Genomic DNA, 26,808 nt, shown 5'->3' on the forward strand with positions numbered 1-26,808 from the left:
TTTTGAAGCTCAAAAAAATTTCAGTATAAAAACCAGATCAAATCTGGAGCAATATTAGTGTTCCAGTTATTTGATCATAGATTTTTTATGCTTTTGGTAACTTACTAGGTCTTTGCGCCTTGAAAATTTAAAAATCGTGGCGAGACCCATTTTTTGAAAAATTTTCAAAAAATTTTGAACCCCGCCATGATTATACTCATTTGAAGCGTCTTGACGTCCTGAATCCAGATGTCTAGTCGGTTTTCGATTTGGACCAGAAATTACCGAGATATGACAGTTTTTGTAAAACCTGGGTTTTCGATAAGTTTCGAAAATCTGTAACTTTTTGAGTTTTTATCTAAAATTGATGGATTTTGTCTTAAAATACTCCTGGTGACCTCTACTTTTTATAAAAATAAAAACCCTAACCTTAAATACGGTCTTACCCACTTAAAGACGCACGAGTCTGAAAACTTCAAAAATCAAAAATTTTCCAAAATTTTCCAAAATTTTCCAAAATAGGCTATGATTATACTCATTTGAAGCGTCTTGACAAGCTGAATCTGAAAATATTAGTGAAATTTTACATGGATCAAAACTGACATAATTACAGCTCATTTTGTGGTAATGAGATTTTCGAAAAGTTTCGAAAAATTTTTTACTTCATCAATTTCCAACATTTTTCACTGATTTTTAGCTCAAAATGTTCCAAATGTTTTGAATTTTCCATGAAAATGTCTCCTTTTTAAAGGCGTATTGTGGTCTGTTGTGATGTTTTCATATAATAATGTATGAGTTTCGGCGAGTTCATTTTCATAGTTCAAGAATTTTTTAATTCGGTCCACAACCCGCTGAGAGCGAGCGAAGAAAAGTTTGGTCATTGAAAGGGTCGCAGAAAATTGGGGGCCGTGGCCTAGAAATTCAACTTCGAAAAAGTTTATTTTTTGAATTTTGACGGTATTTTCGATTATTTTTGTTGTATTTCTTCAATAATTTCGATAGAAAACGGCAAATATTGATAGAAAAACACTAAAAACTATAGAAAATAACGCCAGAAATAGCAGAATACTGAAAAAAACCAACGGAAAGTTTGGCCAGCAGAATTTTCTAGAAATTTTACTTCGGTAAAGTTGTTTTTTCAGTATTCTGCTATTTCTGGCGTTATTTTCTATAGTTTTTAGTGTTTTTCTATCAATATTTGCCGTTTTCTATCGAAATTATTGAAGAAATACAACAAAAATAATCGAAAATACCGTCAAAATTCAAAAAATAAACTTTTTCGAAGTTGAATTTCTAGGCCACGGCCCCCAATTTTCTGCGACCCTTTCAATGACCAAACTTTTCTGCGCTCGCTCTCAGCGGGTTGTGGACCGAATTAAAAAATTCTTGAAGTATGAAAATGAACTCGCCGAAACTCATACATTATTATATGAAAACATCACAACAGACCACAATACGCCTTTAATTTCTAGACAAAAAAAACTATTCACCTGGCGCGCCGTTGACGCGCTTTCCCTTTCTAGAGACTGGAGATCCCTTTGTTCTCTGCCGCCGATCCTGTCGTTATCAATTTCATCAAATTTTGAAACAATTTGAATTAATTTGGGTCAGCAAAATTTTCAAATTGTTTTTCGAAAAAAAAAATTTAAAAAAAAAAACTAAAAATGATTGGATCAATCAACAGATGATAAGTTTCCTGCCCCCCAATCCATCATCATTTTGTCGAAAGTTGTGTGTCTGGCGTGTCTCTTGTGATCTACACACTCTCTCACTCTCTCTCTCACTTCTGTTGTTATTTCACACATCCATCCGATCCCTTCTCTTTCTCATATCTCTTCTTATCCCCTCATGCCAGTCGGTTGGCCCCGTGAGAAAGAAAGATATTGGATATATGTATCTCTATTGAATAGAGAGAAAGTTCATAGTACTTTTTGTTTTCACTTTCACTTTTTCAGTTTTTGTTGGATTTTCGGATTTTTTGCTTCTCTACCTTGTCTGAAACTGTAATTTTTGAATTCAGCAAGTTGAGACGCGTCGAATGACTATAATCATGTGGTTTCCGTGGTGAGACGTGGTGAGATTAGTTTCTACGAAAAATCCAGTGATTTTAAGCCATAAACCGTCGGTTTTGTTGAAAAACTCGCAAAGTTACAGACTTTTGAAAAAAAAAACTTTTTAATTTCGATTTGTCTTAAAAACTTTCTATTTCCAACTTTTCGAAAATCGAAACTTACTTGAAACGACATCATATCTCGACTGGTTTTGCTCCATTTTGATTTTGAGTTGAATTTTTGAATTCAGATCACCAAGACGCTTCGAATGAGTATAATCATGCATAGGTTTTGGGGGTCTCACCACGAAATTCCACATTTTAAAGGCGCATACCCCGTAGATTTTCGTGGTGAGACACAAGTCTAGTCATGATTACACTCATTTGGAGCGTCTTGACGAGCTGAATCCAATTTTCTTGTTTATATTCAATTTGAAGCTAAAATTACCGAGATCTGACAGTTTTTGTATAATAAAACTAGGATTTTTTGTCTCACAGGGTCAAGAACCTCCTAACTCAATAAAAAAGTGTATTTTGTGTGTGTTTTGATTGATTATTTGAGTAGACTGTGTGAATGACTGTCCCCCAATTGTCTTTTCTAAATACCAATTGTTGTAAAAAAGGAGAAAAAATGGAGGACAGTCATAAGGAGTACTGATGTAATTATTACACTGTTTTTTATATTTCGTTTTTTTCTTCCTCCAGCTATCTTTTCGTTTCTCTTTCTCTATTTATACTTTCTATGTGTTCTCCGTTCTGATTTATCAATTTCCCCTTATCATCATAGTCACTTATGTTAGAGTGTGTTTATCATCAATGTTCAATTAAATCGAAACAAAACCTGCAATTTTAATCACTTTGATCAAATTATGAAAGCAAACCGCCAACTGATAAAATGTAGCTCTTGAAATTTTCTACATTTTTGTATGAATATCAAAATTATGCAAACAATAAGAAAAAAGTTATGCTCCTTTAAAGGACCTCCGCTCAGCTCTGATGACCAGTGCTTAAAATGTTCCATTGCTAATTTTAGTCTTGCTTCTATCAAAAATCCATCGGTGTCCTTCATCTCTGACCAACAACTGATGAACGTCTCTGTGTTCACTTCCTTCTAATCAATTGAACACATACAACATAAGAGGAAAGATGAAGAAGACAGGTGTTTTGTTTTGTTTGATAGAAGAGATGGAATGATTAGATTAGGAAAAGAAGAGTGAGTTATTTTGTTTTTTGAAGTGAAGTTTAGTCTGAATGGTTCCTCATTTTCTTTTTTCAAAGCTCATATTCTTTTTATGTTATATTCACAATTTTAAAGTTTATTCCTACAGTCTTATAGCAAATTTTTAGCTCTACAGAAGCTGCAGTACTTGACATAAAGAATGCGCCACTTGCAGTTTTTAATTGAAAATGATCAAACTTTGTGCCTGTGAGACGGCCTCCCAGATAGTCTCATAATATTGATTGTTTATGGAGTGTATAGATCACAAATAGAGCTTCATTTTTGTAGTAGACAAATTTTTTGTACGGGCACATCCTAAGAAGTTACAGGCAGTCAATGTATAACAGCTCAAAAATCTCTCTTTTTAACACTGAAAAATGGCAACAATTTCGAGAAAATTCTTTGACGATTGATAACTTATTAGGATGTGCCCGTAGAAAAAAGTTGTCTACTACAAAAATGAAGCTGTATTTGTGATCTATACATTTCATAAACAATCAATATTGTAAGACTATCAGGGAAGCCGTGTCATAGTCACAAAGTTTGATCATTTTCAACTAAAAACTGCAAGTGTCGCATTCTTTATGTCAAGTATGTAGTCATTTTCCACAAGGTAATTCAACGTTCAGTTTTTTTTTTCAATTTGCTGTTTCGTTGTGACATTTCGATACGCAGCTTAATCGAGACTTTTTTGACCCGATTTATGCCAGTTTCCTCTTATTTTTGGTCAGTTTTTTGACTGTCGCGAGCATTTTCCTGCTCCAAATTCTATTCGAAACCATTTACCATGTTGTCAAGTACACACACACACACACACACACGTTTTCAATTTGCAAGAGAATATGTCATTCTCATGTCCCCTCATTCATAAAAAGAGCCCTCTCTCTCTGTTTCTCAATTGCATTCCATTTGATTTATGTGTATGGGAATGTGAAGAGTCCCCTCTCAATTGGAGACAAGTGGTGTGCTCTCTTTTTATGAATGAATGTATTCTTTTTTTGGGAAAAGTGGTTTCTTTTTTGTGCGGTTATGGAGTTTTGAACAAATGGCTCTCGATTTCAGCAAGTTGAAATTTACACTGAGAAATGGAAATAACGTGCCCAGTAAAAAAATGATTACACTTTTCAACAGGAAGTTTATGTTTAAAAGTGTTCATACTCTCTTATCTCTAAGTACTGGCCATAAAGAATGAGACAGGAGCAGTTTTTAGTTAAAAATTGTCAACTTTGAGGGTGTGCCATGGTAATTCTGACTGACCTCTCAAGAAGATTACTAATAAATCTTAGAGATCTAAAGTAGAGCTTCATTTTTGTAGTTGACAACTTTTTTATACGGACACTCCCTAGCAAGTTACATTTCTCCTCAAATCGACCAATTTCAGTGCAAATCAGTGCGATTTTTGAGCTGTCGTTATAAAATGACCATAACTCTCTAGGGAGTGTCCGCACAAAAAAGTTGTCAACTACAAAAGTGGAGCTCTACGTTCAATCTATATGATCCATTAAAAATTTTCTTGGTGTGACGTTCAGAATTTCTATGGCACACTCTCAAAGTTGGTCATTTTCCACTGAAAACAGCCAAAGTTGATACCTTTTTGCCCGGTACTGTATAAGTACAAGTTCAAACAACTCATTTTTAGAGGGAAAATTCAAAATCGATATGCAGATAAGCTCCACTGTACAAACATAGGTGACCCTTCTTCCCTTCCTATACCAGATCATTCTGTGATATCATAAGTCTTCTTTGACACCTCATCACTTATGCTCATAAGTGACTAGACTAGACAGTTTTGAGCGGTTTTTAGCTCAAATTGTGTCAAATAATTGGAATTTTTTATAGTGAAACATTTTTCTACACTGTCTACACTCAAAAATATATATTTCTTTGTTCAGCTGCACTCTTTTTTGACTTATTTATGTATGTCAATGAGGGTCTAAGGGGGTTCTATGCCATAAGTGTCCTTTTTCTTGTGTTCTTTTGAGCCATACTTCTTTTCCAGAAGGGGGCCGCAAAATTTTTTTTTGTTTCCCAAAAATATTCTGACGCATTCTTTTTCTTTGCGGGCTTACAAATTGAAAATTCGTGTTTTTTGGACTTTTTGTGTGATTTTTTCGAAAAGAGAGGAATTTTTGAGTTGCTTGGTGGGATATGGAGACGTGTACGTACCAGGGTTGCATGGAAGTGAAAATTTCTTATCCGGAAGTCGGAAGTCGGAAGTCGGAATTAGATTTATTTGCAAATATTCAAAAACTCCAAGAGAAAAGTCATAAAATTGCCGAAAATCAGTGGAAAATTAGGAAATAAAGCCAATTTTCTCGCCTTTTAGACCGTTTTTCCACGTATTTCTGCGAAATTTACTTTTCGGAAATTCCACAGTTATGGAATGACGGAAGTCGGAAATAAAATTCCTTATCGGGAAGTCAGAAGTGATTTTTGTTATCCGGAACTCGGAATCCGGAAGTCGGAAGTGAAATTTCTTATCCGGAACTCGGAAGTCGGAATTCCATGCAACTCTGCTACGGGTCATTCCAATTTCTGAAATTTTCAGTTTTGACCTTTCACGAGATTAAAAGTTCGCAACTACAACAACAACATGAGGTTGTTCCGTGACTTTTCCATGTTTTGTGCTCCGACTCATTACATTTCTATTTCAAACATTTTTTTTGTTTCTTAGAGTTTCTTACATCGTGGGAACCCTTGAAGTCATGTGTGTGTGTGTGTGTCCACTCGATTTCCATGGTGATTCACGTTTTTGTTTCTTGGTTTTTCGGTTTTTTTCGGAGGGGGACCAAAATGAGCACAAATCATGCTCTCCCTTTCTCTCTCCATTTTTTTTGCAGTGTTTTTTCTTTGGGAGTCATACAATGAGAAACAATCATATCAGTTTGAAAGCCTTCGGAAATTGCACTTGGCTTCCTCCCCCCTGAAATGTTTTTGTGTTTTTCAATTTCCTGTCTCGAATGGCTTCCCACCACACAAAATCCGTCCCCTTAAATGAAAATTCCATATCAAACTAGAGACTCACTTGTTTCTAGGTGTGAAATTTGAGACTTTGAGCACTCATTTTGACTATAAATCTTGAAGTCTGGCGTGCCTTTGACGCGTTTATTTTTGGGAAGGTCCTACCTTCTCTTGGCGGGTGTTCCACTGTGTTAGGAGAAAAAAGTTTGCGATTTTTTTGATAAGAAATTTGAGTTTAGGGTCCTTTATTTCCGTTTATCGACCAATTTTTTATGTGGCTGGCGCGCCGTTGGGCGCGTTTTCTGCCTAGCACTTAAAATTCATGAATTTCAGTTGTTTCTTCATGGTTTTTAACAGAATTTTGATATTTTTTCTTGATTAATTTTGGTGAAGACTTGTAAAAATCATTATCTTTGAAAATCGGAAAAAATTGGGAACATTTTTTTGTTGTTGAAAATTTTTCTTTTTTCCAACTCAAATTTCACCATTTTTATCAAATTTTTGTTATTTATGACAGTTGGCACATTTATAGTACTTAACTGTTCCTACATTTTGGTATAAAAATCAAAAAAATCGGTTGAAATTGAAGAGAGTTGCATCGTTCCAAAGTCAAGCCACCCGCAAGTCTGGCGTGCCTTTGGCGCGCTTATTGCTAAACTTTGCAGTAACGTAACTTGCTTCCATTTTAACCGATTTTTGTGATTTTTTTGGCAAAATGTAGGAAATTTTAAGGACTACAATATTTGATTTAATTCAAAATTGAAAAATTTGATTAACCCAGATAAAATTCAGTTTTTTCTGAAGCTTTTAAAAATTCTGGGTTTTTAAGGATATTATGATGAATTCCACTATTTTTCAGAATTCGAACACCATTTTCATTCAAATTAGCACGAAAAGATTAAAGTTCTATTAAAATTTTTTTTGGATATTCGAATTCATCCAAATTTTCGAATGTCTCTGAAAATTCTGGCGCGCCTCTGACGCACTCTCCTCCTTCACTCTAGAGAATAAGAAGTTCCCACGGCTATTCTCCCCGCGACTTCCGAGTTCTTTACGACCCACCAAACCCCACCAACACCAAACACTCTCAGAGTGGTCCCACATTTTTCTCTCTCTCTTTCTCTCGCCACTCTCTCGATTTTCTGTACTATCTCTCACTCTCATAGATGAAAAGAGTGAGGAGAGAGCGCTCTCTTCTCTCTTCCCGAGAGAAAAGAGTGCCCAATTTTCTCTCCCATTTCCCCGCCCGATTTCCCATTCCCCCCTTGTGTTGTGTCCATCTGAATGATTCTCTCTCTATCTCTCTATTTCTCTCTATTTCTCTCATTCTCTCTCTTTTCACTCTTTCTCTGGGTCTCTCTATCTATCACAGTGGTGGAACTGTTTTACCAATTTATTCAACTTTTTGATACAATTTTAAACGTTTTTTGACAACGAAAACATGTATTTTCAACACTGACTCTACAGGAAAAGTGCTTCTTGAGGTTATTTTGGAAGAACGCGCCCCAAGGCGCGCCAGACACTGGAAACTGGTGTATCCTACTACGGTTCTAGACATTGAAATGAAGACGACTTTAAAAATGTCAGAAACGCGCCCAGAGGTGCCCCAGACTCTGTAATTCGCCGCTCTCTCTGGATAGTTCTTCTTACTCTCCCCCCGTTTATAATTAAATTCTAGAAATTTCAAGAAATTTCCTCGTAGCAATAGTAGAATTTAATGAATATTTGATGAAGTAGTTTCTAGTGACCGAAAAATGAAAGAATTGAATTAGATTCATGTTTTCTGATGGAGAATCCGAATAATCACAACTTTTTGTTGTTTTTTCCTGTTTAAAAAAAAATTTCTCTCTGAAAATCAATGACCAACAATCGGAAAATTTGATTAAAACTTTATTTAGTTGTTTATCTTTTTTTATTGAACGTTCAAACTTGGTCTTGGTTGACCACAATTGGAGCAAGTTATGTTTTTCAGCCGGCATTGTCTCCCACACATTCATTTTTAAAAATTATATTTCGCACTAGAATACAGTAGTCTTTCTAGGTTTTTAAACGGAAATTTGATTAAAAAAAAGAAATGTTCCACTTTTTATATCATAAGTTAAAGTGCTTAAAATTTCCTACAAATTGGTATAAAAATCACAAAAATCGGTTGAAATGGAAGCAAGTTACGTTACTGCAAAGTTTAGCAAAAAGCGCGCCGAAGGCGCGCCAGCCTCGAGGGAGGTCTGACTTTGAAAGGGTGTAACTCACTTCAATTCCAACCGATTTTTTTGGTTTTTGTAACAAATTGTAGGAAATTTTAACAACTACAAAAATGTTTTAATTGAAAATGTAAAAAATTTGATAACAGTAATTAAATTTTAGTTGGAAAAATTTAATTTATTTCCTTTTTTTTTAATTTTAAAAGTTCCGGATTTTTAAACGATTTTTACAAGTTTTCACCAAAATTAACCGAAAACATTAGAAAATAAAATATTCGCTGAAATTGCTGAAAATCATAACAAAAACCCCAATTTTCACCTTTTCATTTTATTATCTTCCTCATCCTTCCAACTTTTTTTCATTTTTTTCTCGTTCATTTTCACACACACACTAACAACAGAACAAAAACGTGATGTTTATTGCTCCATCCGGGAGAGCCCACCACCCACCTTCTACTCTCTCCCTCCTATTATTCCCCCCCCCCCTCTCCCTCGTTTTTTTCTATATCATTTCCAGTGTATTTACTATTTATGCCTGGTTTTTGGTGTTTATACACTCGGAGTCTATTTACATGTAGTTTTTTTGGTCTTGGTTAGCATAATTTTGAAAAACAAGTGAAATTTTCGAATTCCGCTCGTTGAGAGCTTTCAGAAAAGTATAAGTATGCTTGGAGTCTGGCGCGCCTGCGGCGCGTACCAGCAGGAACTTTGAGAAAGCGTGACTTTCTTCAATCTTCACCGATTTTTGTGATTTTTATAATAATTTGTAGGAATTTTCAAGAGCTACAGTTTGATATAAAAATTAAAATGTTTGAAACTAAAAAATCACAAGAAAAAATCATGAAAAATGTGACATTTTTGAAAAAAAACGAAGAGCTTCAGAAAAACAAAATTTTTTCTGGTTAGTCAGGTTTTTCAATTTTAAATTTATTTCATCTTATAGTGCTTTGAATGTTCTACATTTTGGTGTAAAAACCACCAAAATCGGTTGAAATGGAAGCAAGTTACGTTACAGCAAAGTTTAGCAAAAAGCGCGCCAAAGGCAAGCCAGACGAGCGGGAGACCTGCCTTTGAAAGGGTGTAATTCACTTCAATTGCAACCGATTTTTTTGGTTTTTATACCAAATCGTAAAAAATTTTGAGGGCTGCAGTTTTGTTTAAACATCAAATAAATTGAGTAAGATTGAAGGGAGTTATGCAGGCACGAAGTTTGAAATGTGTGAAGGCTGGCGCGCCGTAGGTGCAAACTTTGGAGGCTTGTAACACCCTGTGAATTCCTTCAAATTTTACGATTTTTATATCAAAATGCGCAAAATTAAAACAGCTAATTAGCCATGCCAAAATATGTTATAAAAAGTTTGATGTACCTTCTCAAAACCCCTTTCCATTCTCCAGAATCTGAAAAATTAGAGATCTTTGTAAATGAAAAGTCAACAAAAAAAGAAGTAGTAGAAGACGGAAGTAGTTTTTTCTTAGTGTCTCCTTTTTCCCTTTCCCGTCTTCTGCATTAATCACTCTTCCCTTATTCTATCCCTTTTCTCTCAGAAGATCTCAAGAGCTCTTCGCTTCTTTTGGCTTACCGATTTTTTGATTTTCGTGTTTTGTGCTTCCTAGATACCCCCGCCCCTTAAATCGGGAGTAGCCATGGAGTCTTGAAGTAAAAATATATTCGTTTGAGATTTTTCTCCGTCATTTTACGGAAAAATAGTGATTTTTTGCTATTTTGGACAGAGAGAGTTCATAGTACTTTTTGTTTTCTCTCTCGAAGTTTTCGGGTTCTTTGGATGTTACCCCTCTCTAACATGATATATCTTGCTTGAAACTGTAATTTTTGAGTTCAGCAAGTCGAGACGCGTCGAATGACTATAACCATGACGTATTTTAAGCTAGATTGACTTTCGCCCGTGGTTTTCGTCGTGAGACCTTGTATTCATACGGTAAATTTGAAATTTCGTTATTTTTAACAGTTTTTTACAGAAACTATCACCATTAGATTCAGCTCGTCGAGACGCATCGAATGAGTATTATCAATACGGGGGTTTAGAAAATTACGGTATGCGCCTTTAAACTGGGAAAGGGGTACTGTAGTTTTCGTGGTGAGACCCAAATGGAAGCAAACTAGGGCATGATTATACTTATTTGAAGCGTCTTGACAAGCTGATTCTGAATATTTTGGTTTGATGGCCGAGTTTTGGATTCCGAGGCCACCAGACCTTTTCGATGTTTTTGTTTGATTTCCATCTATCGAAATCCCGTTTTTCTCAATTTTCTTATTTTTCTCGTCTTGTTCCATCTTTTTTCGTATCTACCGTATCATATTCATACCGTAATCACCATGGTCAAAAATCAAAAAAAAATTTCCTCTCGTTTTAGGGTCCCCCACACCATCCCCTCCCTCTCATGGTGAAAACAGTGGAGTTTTGCGAAATAGTACCAAGAAGTTTTCAATATTCTATTGAGGTGAAAAATAAGATTGAAAAAATCTAGAAAAAAAAGATAAAAACTGAAAAATCGCATGAAAAAAATCATGAAAAAGTGAAATTTTGGAAAAAAACCATGAGCTTTAGAAAAACTAAATTTTTTCCGGGTGAATCAAGTTTTCCACTTTTGTGTTATGTTATGCCTTATAGTGCTTTAAATTTTCCACATTTTGGTATAAAAATCACAAAAATCGGTTTAGAATTGAAGAAAGTTACGTTGCTGCAAAGTTTAGCAAAAAAGCGCGCCGAAGGTGCGCCAGCCTCGCAAGAGGTCTGACTTTGAAAGGGTGTAACTCACTTCGATTCCAACCTATCTTTTTGGTTTTTATACTAAGATGTAGGAAATTGTGAGGGCTACAAAAATATCATATTAAAAATTAGAAAAAATTAATTAAAATGCTGAAATTTCAGTTGGAAAATTTTTTTCGAAAAACTTTTTTTTTTCAAAATTTTATTGTTGCAGACCGACGACTCGTTGTGCGGTGACGAGGAACGTCAACACCACACAAACATCAATCACAGCAACGGTATCGGCGGAGGAGGCTGTCACCATCAAAGTATCACAAGTATGGGCTCCGGGAGCAAAGGAGGCGGCGGCGGCCTCTCGACAGTGATCAGTGCTCGTGGAGCCCCAGAAGACACGGAGGATACGGAGAGTGGCGGCGGCGGCAGTCGACGGGGTCCTCAATGGCTGAAATGTCTCTTTCTCGGTTGTTTTCTTCTGATTGCCGGAATTTCGAATTGGGCGGTGATAGCGTACACACACGATTATGTGCCGAGGCAGCCACTTCCCGATGTGGTATTCAGTTTGGTTGGAGAGCAGCGGTGGGCGTCGTCATTAGGTGAGTAGTGCACATAAAATATGAAAATTGTATGAAAAAGATTTGAAAATCTAAAAAAGAGCCAAAAATCTGAATTTTTTGATAAAAGTGTTGAACAAAAATGTAGCCCTTAAATTTTCCTACATTTTGGTATAAAAACAAAAAAATCGGTTGAAATTGAACAGAGTTGCATCGTTCCAAAATCAAGCCACCCGCAAGTCTGGCGCGCCTTCGGCGCGCTTTTTGCTAAACTTTGCAGCAACGTAATCTCTTGTCTCAATTCCAACCGATTTCAGTGGTCTTTATAGCAAAATGTGGGAAATTTAAAGCACTATTAGATATACATTTTTTGGTATAAAAACCAAAACATTCCGTAGTATATGAGGAGAGTTACACCTTCCCCACTTTTGGGGCCCTGTCTGGCGCACCTTGGGCGCTTTGAAAGGGTGTAGCTTGGTTCAATTTTGATTCAATTTTATTTGTATATTTTTGTACAAAATTTTAAGGGCTACAAGAATATATAAGTTTTTTAAAAGTTGGATTATTTACCGAGAAGTTGCGCACTTGCAAAGTTCGACCACTCAAAGACGTAGAGCGCGCCAGAGGGGCTTTTATACCGGGGTAACTTTATTTAGGCTTGACAACACTCGATTGTTTTTTACATGAATTGGTAGAAACCTTTAAGGGCTCCAAAAATATATAACTTTCATCAAAATTGAGCCGGTTTGAAGAAAGTTGTGAGCTTGCAAAGCTGGCCTTTATCTAACTAGAGCTATCTAACTTTGAAAGTGTTTTACTTTTTTCAATTATAACTTAACTATGTGTTTCAAAAACATTTTTATAGAAAATTTTAAGCGCTACAAGGTTATATAAAAATTACAAAATTTGGGTAGAATAGCGAGGAGTTGTGGGACGTCAAAGTTAAGAGACGGTGCGCAGGGGAGCAAGGGAGCGTAACTCTGCTGTAATTTAACAAAATTTTATGATTTTTATATCAAATCATAGACAATTTTGTAATCTATAAAATAATATAATGTTAAAAAAAGTTTCCAGGTGACGCATGCGTGGCCCTCTGCATCGTCCTTCTCGGCGGCCTACTCGTCATCCACAAACACCGGACGACAGTGCTGAAACGAGTGATCTTCTGTGCTGCGACACTCTACGCAATGCGGTCCATCACCCTAGCCGCCACTCAACTACCATCCGGATATACTGACAACCAGGGACGGTGTCGCGAACAAGTCGAGTCGAAAGCATCGATTTTCTTTGGACGCCTTTTCGAGCAGACGATACGAATCGGGTTTCAGGTGAGATATTTTTATTTTTAATTGATGTAAACGATCGTTAAATTATCTACAAATTTATATAAAAATCAAAAAATTTGAAAAAATTTACAGGGAGTTACGGATTTCCAAAGTTTGAGTTGAACGCGTCGCAGGCGCGCCAGACTCATTACTTTGAAGACGCGTAACTTCCTTGGATTTAGCTCAAATATTTTGGTTTTTACACCAAATTGTAGAGAATTTCAAGAGCAACAAAACCTACATATTAGTCATTTTCTAAAATTTCCCATTTCCAGAGCAAAGACCAAATGCTATGCGGTGACCTCTTATTCTCGGGACACACACTCGTCATGGTGACGTGCTCCCTGGCGGTCGCCTACTACCTCCCGAAATCCATCAAACCTCTTCAATGGTTGGCTCACTTGTCGTGTTTCATCGGAATGATTTGTATGATCATCTCGCGAACGCACTACACCATCGACGTGATCATCGCCTACTGGTTGAGCAATATGGTGTTCAGGTTCGTATTTGAAAGAAGCAAAATGTTTTTCTTGTTAAAATGTATATTTGTTTTTCATATCTTCAAGCCCTTGACATTTCCTACATTTTGATTAAAAAAATCAAAAAAATTGAAAGAAATTGAGGGGAGTTGCAGTGGATCAAAATTGGCCGACCTTGGAGTCTGGCGCGCCTGCGGCGCGTTTGAGCGGAATTTTGGAGATTTTTATATCATTTTGTAGAAAATTTCAATAGCTACATTTTGATATAAAAACCAAAAAATTTGAGTAAAAACGGAAAAAGTTGCAAAGAGTCAAAGTTAGCCGAGGTTGGATCTGGCGTGTTTGAGTTGAAAGTTGAAAGTAGTGTAACATAGCTCAATTTTTACATAAGCTTAAGATTTTTATATTATCTTGTAGTGCAATTTAAGAGCTACATTTTTATATAAAAATCAAAAAAATAGACTAACAAGGGAACCTTTTAAGTGGTCCTTAATGCCAGTAAAAACTACCTATATAGGGTGAAAGAGCATGTTTCAAAACCTATAAATCAACTTTCAAAAGTTGCTTCCGTGACCTGTAAGTGTCTCAAATTGCCATCTGAAAATTGACCATTTTTACCATTGATTTGCTGCATTTCGCCTTCTCGCCTCCTCCAAATCCTGTCACGTTTGTAATAAACTTCGGTGACACTTTAAAAACGTGTTCGGATGGCGCAGGTGGTTAGCGTCTAGGTGGAGAAAAATTTTGGGCTGGTTCGACCCCTTCGCCATTTTTTTTCTTTTTTTTTGTTTGATTTCTTTTTTTCCAGCTTTTTTCAATGTTTTTTGGAAGCTATCATAAAAGTTTGGCGGCACCTCCGTCTGTCAACCGGCAGATCTCTCTTATAATCATCAATTGAAAGGGATTCAGAAGGAAATCACGTTGATGGTGGTACAAAAAGACTTTTATGATAGCTTCCAAAAAACATTGAAAAAAGCTGGAAAAAAAGAAATCAAACAAAAAAAAAGAAAAAAAATGGCGAAGGGGTCGAACCAGCCCAAAATTTTTCTCCACCTAGACGCTAACCACACAGGTAAAACGCCAGGGAGTCATGAATGGGCCATCGATGGCTAAAGTGCTATATGGGCGAAATATGGCCCATCGATGCCCCATATTTGACGCATTCACTCACCCATCGGTACCGATGCGTCAAAAATGGACGAAGTCCCGATGGGTGAAAAATGTATCATAAATGGCCCATCTGGATATCCATCGATGACCCATTGTTAACACATTGGCGTAAACTTGATTTTTGGGGAAAAATTCTTTCTCGATGAGTCACGAATGGGTCATCGATGGACCATCGTAAACCAGAACGCGTGGTTTGCAGCGTTGGCATTCTGTTCTTCTTTTCACTTTGTCGTTATTTTACTCTATTTTATCATTATTTTGTTTTTCTTATTCATATTTTCAACTTTCATGATTGAATTAATTTTCAGAAACAAATCGAGAGGAAAAAAGTGAACAATTCACTGATAAGTGTTGGCAAGGATCGACCACTTTAAGACGCTTTTGAGTTAAGAAAACATCGTGAGTTCAGATTTTCAAAATATTCAGTACTTGATGATGGCGTCTCAAGAATTTGGACTTTTTTGAAGTAAAGTTTGGTCAAACATAATATTTACAGTACCGGTCAAAAGGTTATGGAGTTTGGTCATTTTCAGTTAGTCCACCTTTGAGAGTGTTTCCTGGTGATACCAATTGTTCCATCAAGTAGATTTTTAATGAATCATACATAACAAAGGTAGAGCTCCATTTTTGTAATAATGAAGCTCTTCTATTAAACTGTATGATTCATTAAATATATTATTGATGGGACAATCAGTATTGCCATGACACACTGTCAAAGATAGACAATTTCAACTGAAGACGGCTTTTTCGGAAAAAAAATTCAGAAAATTTCAAGTTTTGCGCTGACAATAAATGTCTTTGAAATTTTTTGTTTATCGAAAATTATTCAAATGTATTTGCTCTCAAAATACTGTATTTTCAGAACAACTTCGACTCCTCCACTACTCCTTCACTGCAGCTCCACAACTACTCTTCGAAGAGCTCCCGTCTACCCTCTACAAATGTTCTGATTAAGTTTTCCTTCCCTTTTCTTTTTTTCAACTTTTTTCAATAAATAAATCGTTTTTTCATAAAGCAGCTTTTATATTTTGGAGGGAAATGAAATGGGTGGGCGATGAGCCATCGATGGGTATGCGGATGGGTGAAAAATGCCTGTCCGCCGATGGGCGTGCGATGGGTCATCAATGGGCCATTTTTGACATCATTTCATGTTCTTCCTACGCCCATTGGCACACCCATTGATGCCCCATAGTTGACATGCTGGCGTTTTACCTGTGCACCTGCGCCATCCGAACACGTTTTTAAAGTGTCACCGAAGTTTATTACAAACGTGACAGGATTTGGAGGAGGCGAGAAGGCGAAATGCAGCAAATCAATGGTAAAAATGGTCAATTTTCAGATGGCAATTTGAGACACTTACAGGTCACGGAAGCAACTTTTGAAAGTTGATTTATAGGTTTTGAAACATGCTCTTTCACCCTATATAGGTAGTTTTTACTGGCATTAAGGACCACTTAAAAGGTTCCCTTGTAAGATTGAAGGGAGTTATGTAGGATCAAAGTTTAAAGTGTGTGGAGGCTGGCGCGCCTGCGACGCAAACTTTGAAGGCTCATAACTCATTGTAGATTTCTTCAAATTTTGAGATTTTTGAATCAAAATGCGTAAAATTTCAACAGCCGACTGGCCATTCCAAAACTTGTCATAAAATTTGATTTTTCCAGAATCTACCACGCCTACTGTGAACTGGACATGTGTATGGAGCGTCACAAGAGCATCCTGTACTCGTGGTGGCCATGCAAAATTATCGATTGGCTCGAAGAGGACATTGTGCCCGGCCGTCTCGACAACCGTTGCAGTTTTCCGTGGTCCCGGTGGACACGTCGTCGGGGGAGCGGCGGACGCGAACGGGGCGGAGCCCGGCACAACGAGCCGGTCTCGAGTGACTCGTCGTCGACAACTTGTGATACCACTACAAATACTACAACAAATCATCATCAAAAACATGTTTCTATTGTAAGTTTTAGGTTGAATATGTTGAAAAATTCGAAAATACAAAAAAAATTTCAAAAAAATTGAAAGTCGTGTTTTTCATACCGTCTAAAATTTGAAAAACTGTTGTATACGTAATATATCAATGGATTTTAAAAGTTCCTATGTTTTGGTACAAAAACCAAAAATTTTGAACAAGTTTGAAGCGAGTTACGAGCCTTCAAAAGTTGTGAGGCTGGCGCGCCTTGGGCGCGTTCTGCTTAATCTTTGAACAGATGTAACTTGCTTCAAATTTTTTCAAATTTTGAGATTTTTATATGATTTTGTAGGGATTTTTAAGGGCTACAAAAATGTTATTTTTTAAATATTAAGAAAAACAAGATCTAGCTGAAAAATGAGGTTTTTCTCTGATCACTGTTTTTTTTTTCATTTTTAAAAATGTTTCCCAATGTTGAAGAAATTTAACTTTTTTGATTGGGAACCTATTTTAATCAATTTTATATTGTTGAACAGACAATTTCAAGAGCTATAATTTACTAGTTGGTCACTTTTTTCAAAAATTACATATTGATGTCGAAAAATTGATTTTAAAAAAATTTCCACCAATTTTTTTTTCTCTATTATTCAACTTTAAATTTTTCAGAGTTCCTCATCGACCTACCCACTTCCATGCTGAATACCTCAAAGAATCCCAGAAAACATTTTTCGATTTATAAAAATTCTCTCGTTCTCTGCCTCTCTCTCTCTCATCTGTGTGATCTCTCTCTCTCTCTCATCCCTCGTTTATTCATTTTTTTCGCTTCAATTTTTAGTCAAAATTTCTAGAAAATTCGGTTCATTTCTCTCTCTCAAACCGTGTGATTCCTTCTCTCAAGCTCCGCCCCTTTCTAGGCCACCCCCCTTTGGCGGCTCCGCCCCCTTTACTGTGTATCATGGTCGTTTTACTAGTACTGGTTGTCGATTTCCTGGATTATCCATATTTGTTTGTTTGGGCACGATACGGGTTGCACTCATTCTGTTTTCTCGCTGGAGAAATACGAACAAATGAATATTTTTACGTCGTAAAGTTATTGTTGGGACATCAGGGACATCCGGACAAACAGACAGACATGTAGACAGAAAAGCAGACGTAACTTTGTCGGAATTTATCAGAACTACATGAAACTAACATGGAATGACTCCCGACTGGCTCCACAAAATTTACGAATTTATTGGCTTATTTGATAGATTCTACAGAAAAAATGACAAATCTAATAGCTTTTCCGGTGACTGGACCTAATTTTCGAGATTTTCAGATTTTTAGAAAATCAGTTTTTTTTCAAAATTTTTTTTTCATCATTTTTTTTCTCAATGTTCTCCCATCTGGCGAAAAAAGCAAAAACAAGTAAAAAATAGAGAATTTCATAGACTTTTCGATAGGCTATGGAAATTTTTTTGGTCATGTTCCTAGTTTGACCAGACCCCCGAAAACTGAGAGTCAAAAAAAAATATTTTTTCTGTGAAGTCGTTGGACTGTTTTAAAAAACTTCAAAAAATAAAAGAACTCATGCAAACAAATTTTTCAAAAAAAAATTTGGGGGTAATCGCGAAAAAAAAGAAATAAATTTTGTTGAAAATTTCGGTTTTTCAAGATTTTGATGGTTATAGGAAACATGTAATTTCTTCTGTTTAAGCTTTGAAAACGTTGATATATTTAATGAAATTAATGACCACAAACTTTTAAAACCTGTATCAAGAAGTTTGAATGTTTTCTGATCAGTTTCCAATTCGTAGCAGAGGCTCAAAAAATGCATTCTTTTGAGGTGGTGAAAACTTCAAAAGCCTGCAACGTGCTTTAAACGTCAGATTAACGACTGTTGTTTTGAAAACATGCTTAAAATGAAAGATTCAACAAATTCGGACACTTTAAACAAAAATTTAAAATTTTCATTTTTCATGAAAATTTCATGTGGTCCCCCCTTATGAAATTTTCAAAAAAAAATTAAAATTAAAATTTTTGTTTAAAGTGTCCGAATTTGTTGAATCTTTCATTTTAAGCATGTTTTCAAAACAACAGTCGTTAATCTGACGTTTAAAGCACGTTGTAAGCTTCTGAAATTTTCACCACCTCAAAAGAATGCATTTTATGAGCCTCTGCTACGAATTGGAAACTGATCAGAAAACATTCAAACTTCTTGATACAGGTTTTAAAAGTTTGTGGTTAATAATTTCTTTAAATATACCAACGTTTTCGAAGCTTAAACAGAAGAAATCGCATATTTCCTATACCCATCAAAATCTTGAAAAACCGAAATTTTCAACAAAATTTATTTCTTTTTTCTTCGCGATTACCCCCAAATTTTTTTTTGAAAAATTTGTTTGCATGAGTTCTTCTATTTTTTAAAGCTTTTTAAAACAGTCCAACGCCTTCACAGAAAAAATTATTTTTTTTGACTCTCAGTTTTCGGGGGTCTGGTCAAAGTAGGAACATGACCAAAAAAATTTTCATAGCCTATCGAAAAGTCTATGAAATTCTCTATTTTTTACTTGTTTTTGTTTTTTTCGCCAGATGGGAGAACATTGAGAAAAAAAATGATGAAAAAAAATTTTTGAAAAAAACTGATTTTCTAAAAATCTGAAAATCTCGAAAATTAGGTCCAGTCACCGGAAAAGCTATTAGATTTGTCATTTTTTCTGTAGAATCTATCAAATAAGCCAATAAATTCGTAAATTTTGTGGAGCCAGTCGGGAGTCATTCCATGTAAGATTTTTGGAGTCAGCTCGTCAAGACGCTTCGAATGAGAACAGAAGAAAAAAAGCAAAAAAAAGTTTGCCGCCAGCAGGGGTCGAACCTGCGACCTTGGGCTTATTAGACCCACGCTCTAACCGACTGAGCTATGGCGGCTGCGATCGGAAGCGGCAAGGAGGGTGTATAGGAAAGTGGGGGTTTTGAAGAGATAGGGGGAGTTGGAGGGTTCCGGTAAAACTTCAAACTGTTATAACTCCGCTGAAAATGCAGCTAGCAAAAATCTGAAAACAGATTCAGAACGGATATTTTGTTAGCTTTCAAACCATGTAAAATACTCCCCTGAAAAGTGAATGGTAAACTCACCAGCCAAGAAGGCAGGCACTAGAGGAACATCTTGTTTTAGTTCGACAATAATTATTCCATTCAATGGTATGCCTGGTATTTTACTCCAAGCAAATAGGTCTGGAAGAAAAAAAAACCACACGCGTTTTATATAAAGAATGATATTTTTCATGAAAAAAATGAAACGTCAAAAAATATTTTTTTTTCAATACTATTTTTTAAAACAAAAATATCTATTCTAACATTAAACATTAAACTAAATATTAACGTGACATTACCCTGATTCCAAAAAGATTCTTCTAGAAGATGACGTGGAACTTTTTCCACGACTCTCTCCTCAGTATTCCCTCAGTTCTAGTTTTTGAAACAAATAAGCTTCTTTTCGATATATCAATATGAAAATGTTGCTTATCATTTCATTGACCTTCATGCTCATCACAGTTCAATCCGCTCCGAATTTCAATAAATTGAGTTGGGCAGAGAACGAGAAGCGTCTTAAGGTGTGTGGAAAAAGGTGAGTTTTATGGATGATATCTCCGCCGGGTGCAGAGCTATCAAAAAGTTGACCACTACAAAAATGTAGTGAATTTCAAGGGCTACATTTTTGTAGTTAACAACTTTTTGATAGCTTTTGATCCTGGCGAGTTATGTACGTTCAAAAACATGAAAATCCCCTGAGAGAGAGAGAGAAAGGGAGAGCGCAGACAGCAAGCGTATCTAACCGTCGGAGTCCTCTTTTAAGAAAATCGCCTCAAAAGGTTATGAGAATGCAACTATTTTGTGGAAAAAAGTAGAGAGCGCAGACAACAAGACACGCTAACTGTCTGCACCCTCCCCTTCCCTCTATCACCACACTGTCTTTACTTTAACGCGTCATATCTCAAAAGAAAAAGTGTTTATCAAAAAGTAGTCAACTACAAAAGTGTAGAAAATTTCCTGGGCTATATTTTTGTAGTTGACAACTTTTTTGTAAGAGACCTCCCTGAAAAGTTACAATTTCATTAATTCAAGCCGGAATTTATTGTCTGTGTCCTTAGATAAAATATGCTACTTCCCCCAAAAATATTTATATTTCAGAAATCGAATTAATCCTGATGAAAAGTGGTTTGGCGCTTTAGCTCCAAACGGTAAATATTCATTCGATAGTCTTGGTGTCCTCATCTCCACTCGCCACGTGATCTTCTCTTATAGACAGTTCGATAAAATTGTCGATATAACCACAGAATGTCCAAATTACAGTTTGTCCGTTAGAAGGTTCGGTAATAGGATAATATTCAATTTTGTTTCAGACGCCCCTTAAATTTCCAAAATGATTCAATCCAATTTCCCAATGGCACAACTGGTTACATAAACAGCGATCAAGTTGGGTTTTCTGAGTTTTAAACCCCGAGAAATAAGTATTTCTTCCAGAACTATTTGCTTGGAGATTGTAAAAACTCAGTCACACCATTAAATGGAATAATTATTGTCGAACTAAAACAAGATGTTCCTCTAGTGCCTGCCTGCTTGGCTGGTGAGTTTACCCTTCACTTTTCAAGGGAGTATTTTACTTGGTTAGAAAGTCAAGGAAATTTCCGTTTTGAATCTGTTTTTAGATTTTTTCTAGGGGAATTTCCGACGGAGTTATAACAGTTTGAAGTTTTGCTGGAACCCTCCAACTCCCCCTATCTCTTCAAAACCCCCACTTTCCTATACGCCCTCCTTGCCGCTTCCGATCGCAGCCGCCATAGCTCAGTCGGTTAGAGCGTGGGTCTAATAAGCCCAAGGTCGCAGGTTCGACCCCTGCTGGCGGCAAACTCTTTTTGTATTCTAATATTTTTAAATGTTTTTTCCAGATAATGAAACCTTCAAAAATAATAGGACTGGCTGGCTGAAATATAAAACAGAAGATATGGGAAATATACATGAGAATCTAACAGAAAGCATGGGAAATGTGAGTCGTTTCAATTTTTTCTAATTTTTATCCCCATTATTATTCTCAGCTAACTCAGCTAACTAATGACTCAAATGGAGAATATTTATGGGAACCAAGAGCAACGAAGCCTCTCACAGCTCAGCAAAAGAAAGCGCTTGAAAGGAATGGCATTTCGATTCCGGTGATTGTTGGGCAAAATAACAGAGAAACAGTGTTTGGAATGGGATACGACTACAGTACTACTCCACCTGGTGTTAACAAAGTACTTGCGGTCCATAGTTTTAAAAACAAGACCAAAGCGTTCTGTGAGTTGCTTGGCATTTGTGAGAGGTGAGTTGATTTTTTAAAGAAAAAGTTTAGGGTGTTCACATCTTTAGAACTTGAAGTCTCATTAAAAAATTGACAACTACAAAAATGTAGCTCATGAGATTTACTAAATTTTTGTAGTTGACTACTTTTTGATAACTATCCATCCCCAGGAGATATCTTGCTCTCAAAACGTATTGCATATTTTCAGAGGTGCCCACCCGACTGATCCACCGACCACTCCGACAACTCCCACCACAACAGAACCTCCACCACCACCAACAACTCCAACAACTCGTCCACCATCAACTACTTATTATGTTCCAGCGATTCAGGAAGATGAGGAGATGAGCAGTTTCGAGATTCCATACGACAGAAAGGTTGTCAAGGGAGGAAGTGCGAAGATTCAGATTATATGGATTCTATTGATTGCTTTTGTTTGGTTTTAATGTGAAGAGTGGCTGGGAAATAAATGTTATTTTGTAAAATAAAGGTTTTTTACGAGTTTTTGGTTCCTACATTTCAAGAGCTCCCAACACCCCATCATTTAGTAAACTTTGGTAGTGTGATATCTTTTCTGAAAGCTGAGAAAACCTTGGATCTAGCCCAATTTTCAGATTTTGTCTAGGTGCATTTTCAGAGGAGCTATAACTGCTTGAATTCAAAATTTCTTGAACTCTTAGCTCCCATCGCCGCCCTATACTTTCCTATACGCCCTCCTTGCCCCCACCGCTCGCAACTAGAGGTCTTTTTTTGAAATAAATATTCCTCCTGTTGGCTTGGGGTTTGGGTGAGCCGTGACGGTATTGAGATGACCTAGTCAACCGTAGCATTCTATGGATCTTTTTAAATTAAAAATGAGTCATCTGTTTGGTCTCATAAAAACTGTTTGGATCTCATTTCACATATCTTTATTCAATTCTTATATCACTCAAAAGTAAAAGACCATAATAGCAAGAAAGGCAACTAGCCCAAAAGAGTTTCCGGAGGACGTGGGTGTTCATGTCTTGACTTCTTCCCCTGACGATATCTTGATTCCAAGCAAATCTCCATATTTTGTAGCTTTCGGTATCCCCAATTTGGAAGCCTTTTGTTTGTCCTCCTCTGTCACATCAGTGGTAAGCGGTCCGAGAATGCATCCTCCAACAGTAACGAACTCTTTCCCGATAAGCTTGGAAGGTACTTTAGGTCCTTCTTCAATTTTCGCTCTGCATGTGACTTCCTTGGAGCATCCAATTTTAGTTTGTCTCCAGTCGTATAAACCAAGATTGGGAACGGTTCCTTGGTGGATCTCCTTGTATATTTCGTCCCCGACACTATTCCATTGCAACGCAATTATTGAAACGCCTGAGGAATAACTCTCCGGTTTACAGTCGAATGCTGCAGCCTTCTTCTCGAGTTCCAAGTCGTAGGTCTGAAATTAATTACAATGAGCTTTGGCACAGCTAATAGTAATTATTCCAAGTAGTAGGAGTCCCCATGTCTCCAGCAGACTTTCCTTTAAAAACTTACCAAATGTTCGAATGTAATACCATTGGAAGCCTGTTGGGCTCTCAGACGATCTTTGTTCAGTGCATCCAGAAGTTTCTTCTGCTCATCCTCACTAAGACCACCTTTTATTGCCGTGACGAAGAGAGCTTAATAATTGAAACAGTTGGAACAGTTGGGAGGAGCCCAAACTAACCGTAGAAGAGGACGAGGACAGCTCCCAGAAGAAACTTCATATCCAATAAGGAAAGGAGTCGTGTCAAAATAATTGAGACTGAAGTTGCGTTCTATCTTCTTGATCAAAGATAAGGATCGGTGCTTTTTTTCTGAACTGTCATGGTTAAAAAACTGACGTGATAAAAAGTGAAAGTATTGCATATATTCTGAAAGCTGAGAAAATTTCTATTCTAACCCTATTTCCAAATGTTTTCTAGGTGCATTTTCAGCCAAGTTATTACAGTTTGAAATTAGGTCACACCTAATTCAAAACCCTCACTTTCCTATACGCCCTCCTTTCCGACCCCAGCCGCAGCCGCCATAGCTCAGTCGGTTAGAGCGTGGGTCTAATAAGCCCAAGGTCGCAGGTTCGACCCCTGCTGGCGGCAAACTTTTTTCCTTTTTTGCTTTTCCATTTTTTGATTGAAAAATAATTTTTATTTACAATTAAGATGTTTTGAAGACAAAATATTGAAAGTTATGACCAAAATAAACATTCACAATTTAAACGCTTTGAACATATTGATAAGTGAATGGCGTCGTTCCGAAAAGTCGTACTCGTTTTGGTGCGCCGAACCAGCCATGATTAGGGCGGATCTGAAATTTACAAAAGGTTTTTAGAAATTACTATTTGTTTTGACTCAAAACCTTTGAGGAAAAAAAGGAAAGACACTCTAATTGTCTGCACCCTCCCCTCCCTCTCTCACCACACTCCTTTTACTTTAATGCGTTATATCTCAAAAGGAAAACATGCTATCAAAAAGTTGTTAACTACAAAAATGTAGCCCTTAAAATTCTCTACAATTTTGTAGTTGACCATTTTTTGATAGCATTGAAAAATAAGAAGTTATGACTCTTCAAAGTGCGGACTAAAGAAAAGAGAGACGCTGAGAAGCGAGACACTCTCGTTTCTCTGCGTCTCTCACATATCTTACCTATGTACAAGTTCCCTCAACCTCGACGCTTCTCTTTCTCGATTAAGCTTCCGCATCATGATCACATGTGAGAAATATGTGTATAGTATGAACCCGATGACAGACCCCAAAATACAAAATGACATTAGTTGAGAGGATTTCGATTGGCTGAAATTATTTTTTTGATTTTTGAAAAAGTGCGATAGAGCGCATTTACCGATAAGTATACGCCTTCCGTCGATCTCTGTCTGTGAACGTTTTACCGTAATCCGGATGATGTTGGGATTCATGGCTCCAGATGATCATTCGACCCTCGTGAGCATCTCGCCAGTCGTTTTCTTTAAGAGTGATGAATGTGGAGGGGTCGATGCGTTTTTCCTGGAAAAATTGGATAAAGAGACGCAGAGAAACGAGAGTGTCTAACTGTCTGCGCTCTCTCAGCTATCTAAAAAGTTTGAGCTGTTGTATCTTGACTGCGTTTATAGCTAGCAAAAAATTGTCAACTACAAAAATGTAGTAAATTTCAAAAGCTACATTTTTGTAGTTGACAACTTTTTGATAAGATTACAACCCAGCGAGTTACAAACGTTCAAATATAAAAAATATGGGGAGAGCGCAGACAAAAAACACTCTAACCGTCTGCACTGTCTCCCTACTTACCACTGGCTTTTTCTCCTCTCTCTTCTCGTTTGTCACATTTCTAATCAACTCATCTTCATCGAAATCGTCGGTAATATTCAGAATATCAAATAATTTATCCAGATTCGTCTTATCTTTTTCCTCAATTATCGGTCGACTCGTCACCAAGAGAAATGCAAATGAGAATAGGGCGAACAGGAGAAAAAGTGGAGAAGAATTCGACACTATCACCAACATATACCACCATAGGCTGCTTTTCCTGAAAAATTGAAAAAAAGTTGGGAAAAAAGGATGGAGAGACGCAGAGAAACGAGAGCGTCTAGCTTCTCTGCGGTCTCCTTTTTTTCTTCAAAGCGTTATAACTTTTGACGGATTAATGCTATCAAAACGTTGTCAATTACAAAAATGTAGTACATTTTAAGAGCTACATTTTTGTAGTTGACAACTTTTTGATAGCTTTTGATCCTAGCAAGTTGCATTCGTCCAAAGACATGAGCATGCTTTGAGACAAAGGGAGAGAGAGGGGGAGAGCGCAGACAGCTAGAGTGTCTAACTGTCGGAGTCCTCTTTTAAGGAAATTGGCTTTAAAAAGTGATTAACCATGGTCATATGCGTTTTAAGGAAAAAAGAAGAGAGCGCAGACAACCAGACACTCTAACTTTCTGCACCCTCCCCCTCCCTCTATCGCTACAACGTCTCTACTTTGAGCCTTTATATGTATCTCAAAAGGAAAAAATGTTAACAAAAAGTTGTCAACTACAAAAATGTAGTAAATTTCAAGGGATACATTTTTGTAGTTGACAAATTTTTGGTAACTGTTTGTCCTGAGAAGTTACAGACGTTCAAAAATAAAGCTTGAGAGAGGGGAGGGGGGAGAGCGCAGACAGCTAGAGTGTCTAACTGTCGGAGTCCTCTTTTTTGAAGTTTTTAAGGGAATTTGCTTTAAGACGGTCGTAAGGAACTAATTTCGAACATTTTCGTTTCATTACATTCAAAATATGATCAATATTGTAAAATGTTGAGTTTTGACGGAAAAATTTCAGTTTTCGAGCAATTTTTGAGCCAATTTTGACATTTATCGTAAAATTTTGGGTCCAAAGCACACTTATATCAACCCCCGCTAACTTATATCGAAAAAAGTGTATATGTCACTACAAATCTTTGTGATTCCCCCCTATTTCTTGTCTTCAGGAAACAATTATAATATTTGGAGAGTCAAAAGAATATGACGGAGAAGGGAGGGGGGACCCTTTTGGGGAAAAAGTCGAATGATGTAACAGAGAAGACGGAGAGAGGTTGCCATTGACAATTCTCAAGGACTCATAAATCAGGACATGTATGTATATACTAGGAGGGAAAATCTGGGAAAGATGACAAATTCAAAAATTGAGAAAAAAAATCTGAAGATAGACACATAAAGTTTCTAGTTGAAGAATGAGAATGAGAAAAATGCCAAATTTCAGGCTCCGCCCCTAAAACTGAGCAGCCCAGTGAACATGGGCTTCAAGGGGTTTGACAGTGAAAATGAGTCCTGACTCTTGATTTTTGGGGGCGGAGCCTAAAATTTGAAAGTCAGCAAGCATACACTGAAGTGTCATTAGGGGGCGGTGTTTATGTCACAATTTTTGGTATTTTGCTGAAAAAAAAATGTGACAGATTCGTGATTC

General features: G+C 36.7%; 6 protein-coding genes across 6 annotated transcripts; 3 read left to right on the forward strand and 3 right to left on the reverse strand.

The window, feature by feature from the left end:
• Positions 1-10,810: 10,810 nt before the first annotated feature.
• On the forward strand, positions 10,811-17,269 carry GCK72_011640 (uncharacterized protein; the record flags this gene model as incomplete). Its single annotated transcript, XM_003102201.2, has 6 exons — positions 10,811-10,870; positions 11,354-11,732; positions 12,765-13,018; positions 13,291-13,514; positions 16,326-16,617; positions 17,237-17,269. 6 exons carry the CDS (start codon positions 10,811-10,813, stop codon positions 17,267-17,269), a joined length of 1,242 nt encoding a protein of 413 aa, XP_003102249.2.
• Positions 11,342-16,599, reverse strand: GCK72_011641 (uncharacterized protein; the record flags this gene model as incomplete). Its single annotated transcript, XM_053728586.1, has 2 exons — positions 11,342-11,581; positions 16,342-16,599. The coding sequence occupies 2 exons, from the start codon at positions 16,597-16,599 to the stop codon at positions 11,342-11,344; spliced, it is 498 nt and encodes a 165-aa protein (XP_053588163.1).
• Positions 17,270-20,091: 2,822 nt separating the features above from the next.
• On the forward strand, positions 20,092-20,963 carry GCK72_011642 (uncharacterized protein; the record flags this gene model as incomplete). Its single annotated transcript, XM_053728587.1, has 3 exons — positions 20,092-20,177; positions 20,741-20,901; positions 20,953-20,963. The coding sequence occupies 3 exons, from the start codon at positions 20,092-20,094 to the stop codon at positions 20,961-20,963; spliced, it is 258 nt and encodes an 85-aa protein (XP_053588164.1).
• Positions 20,964-20,972: 9 nt separating this feature from the next.
• Positions 20,973-22,333, forward strand: GCK72_011643 (uncharacterized protein; the record flags this gene model as incomplete). The annotated part of the gene is made up of 5 exons (XM_053728588.1): positions 20,973-21,005; positions 21,074-21,176; positions 21,499-21,596; positions 21,646-21,908; positions 22,096-22,333. The coding sequence occupies 5 exons, from the start codon at positions 20,973-20,975 to the stop codon at positions 22,331-22,333; spliced, it is 735 nt and encodes a 244-aa protein (XP_053588165.1).
• Positions 22,334-22,884: 551 nt separating this feature from the next.
• Positions 22,885-23,608, reverse strand: GCK72_011644 (uncharacterized protein; the record flags this gene model as incomplete). The annotated part of the gene is made up of 3 exons (XM_003102214.2): positions 22,885-23,298; positions 23,397-23,521; positions 23,569-23,608. The coding sequence occupies 3 exons, from the start codon at positions 23,606-23,608 to the stop codon at positions 22,885-22,887; spliced, it is 579 nt and encodes a 192-aa protein (XP_003102262.2).
• Positions 23,609-24,085: 477 nt separating this feature from the next.
• On the reverse strand, positions 24,086-25,378 carry GCK72_011645 (uncharacterized protein; the record flags this gene model as incomplete). The annotated part of the gene is made up of 4 exons (XM_003102198.2): positions 24,086-24,185; positions 24,524-24,670; positions 24,720-24,880; positions 25,163-25,378. 4 exons carry the CDS (start codon positions 25,376-25,378, stop codon positions 24,086-24,088), a joined length of 624 nt encoding a protein of 207 aa, XP_003102246.2.
• Positions 25,379-26,808: the final 1,430 nt, after the last annotated feature.

This window comes from Caenorhabditis remanei, chromosome III (genome assembly GCF_010183535.1).
Source record: "Caenorhabditis remanei strain PX506 chromosome III, whole genome shotgun sequence".
Classification (NCBI taxonomy): Eukaryota; Metazoa; Nematoda; class Chromadorea; order Rhabditida; family Rhabditidae; genus Caenorhabditis; species Caenorhabditis remanei.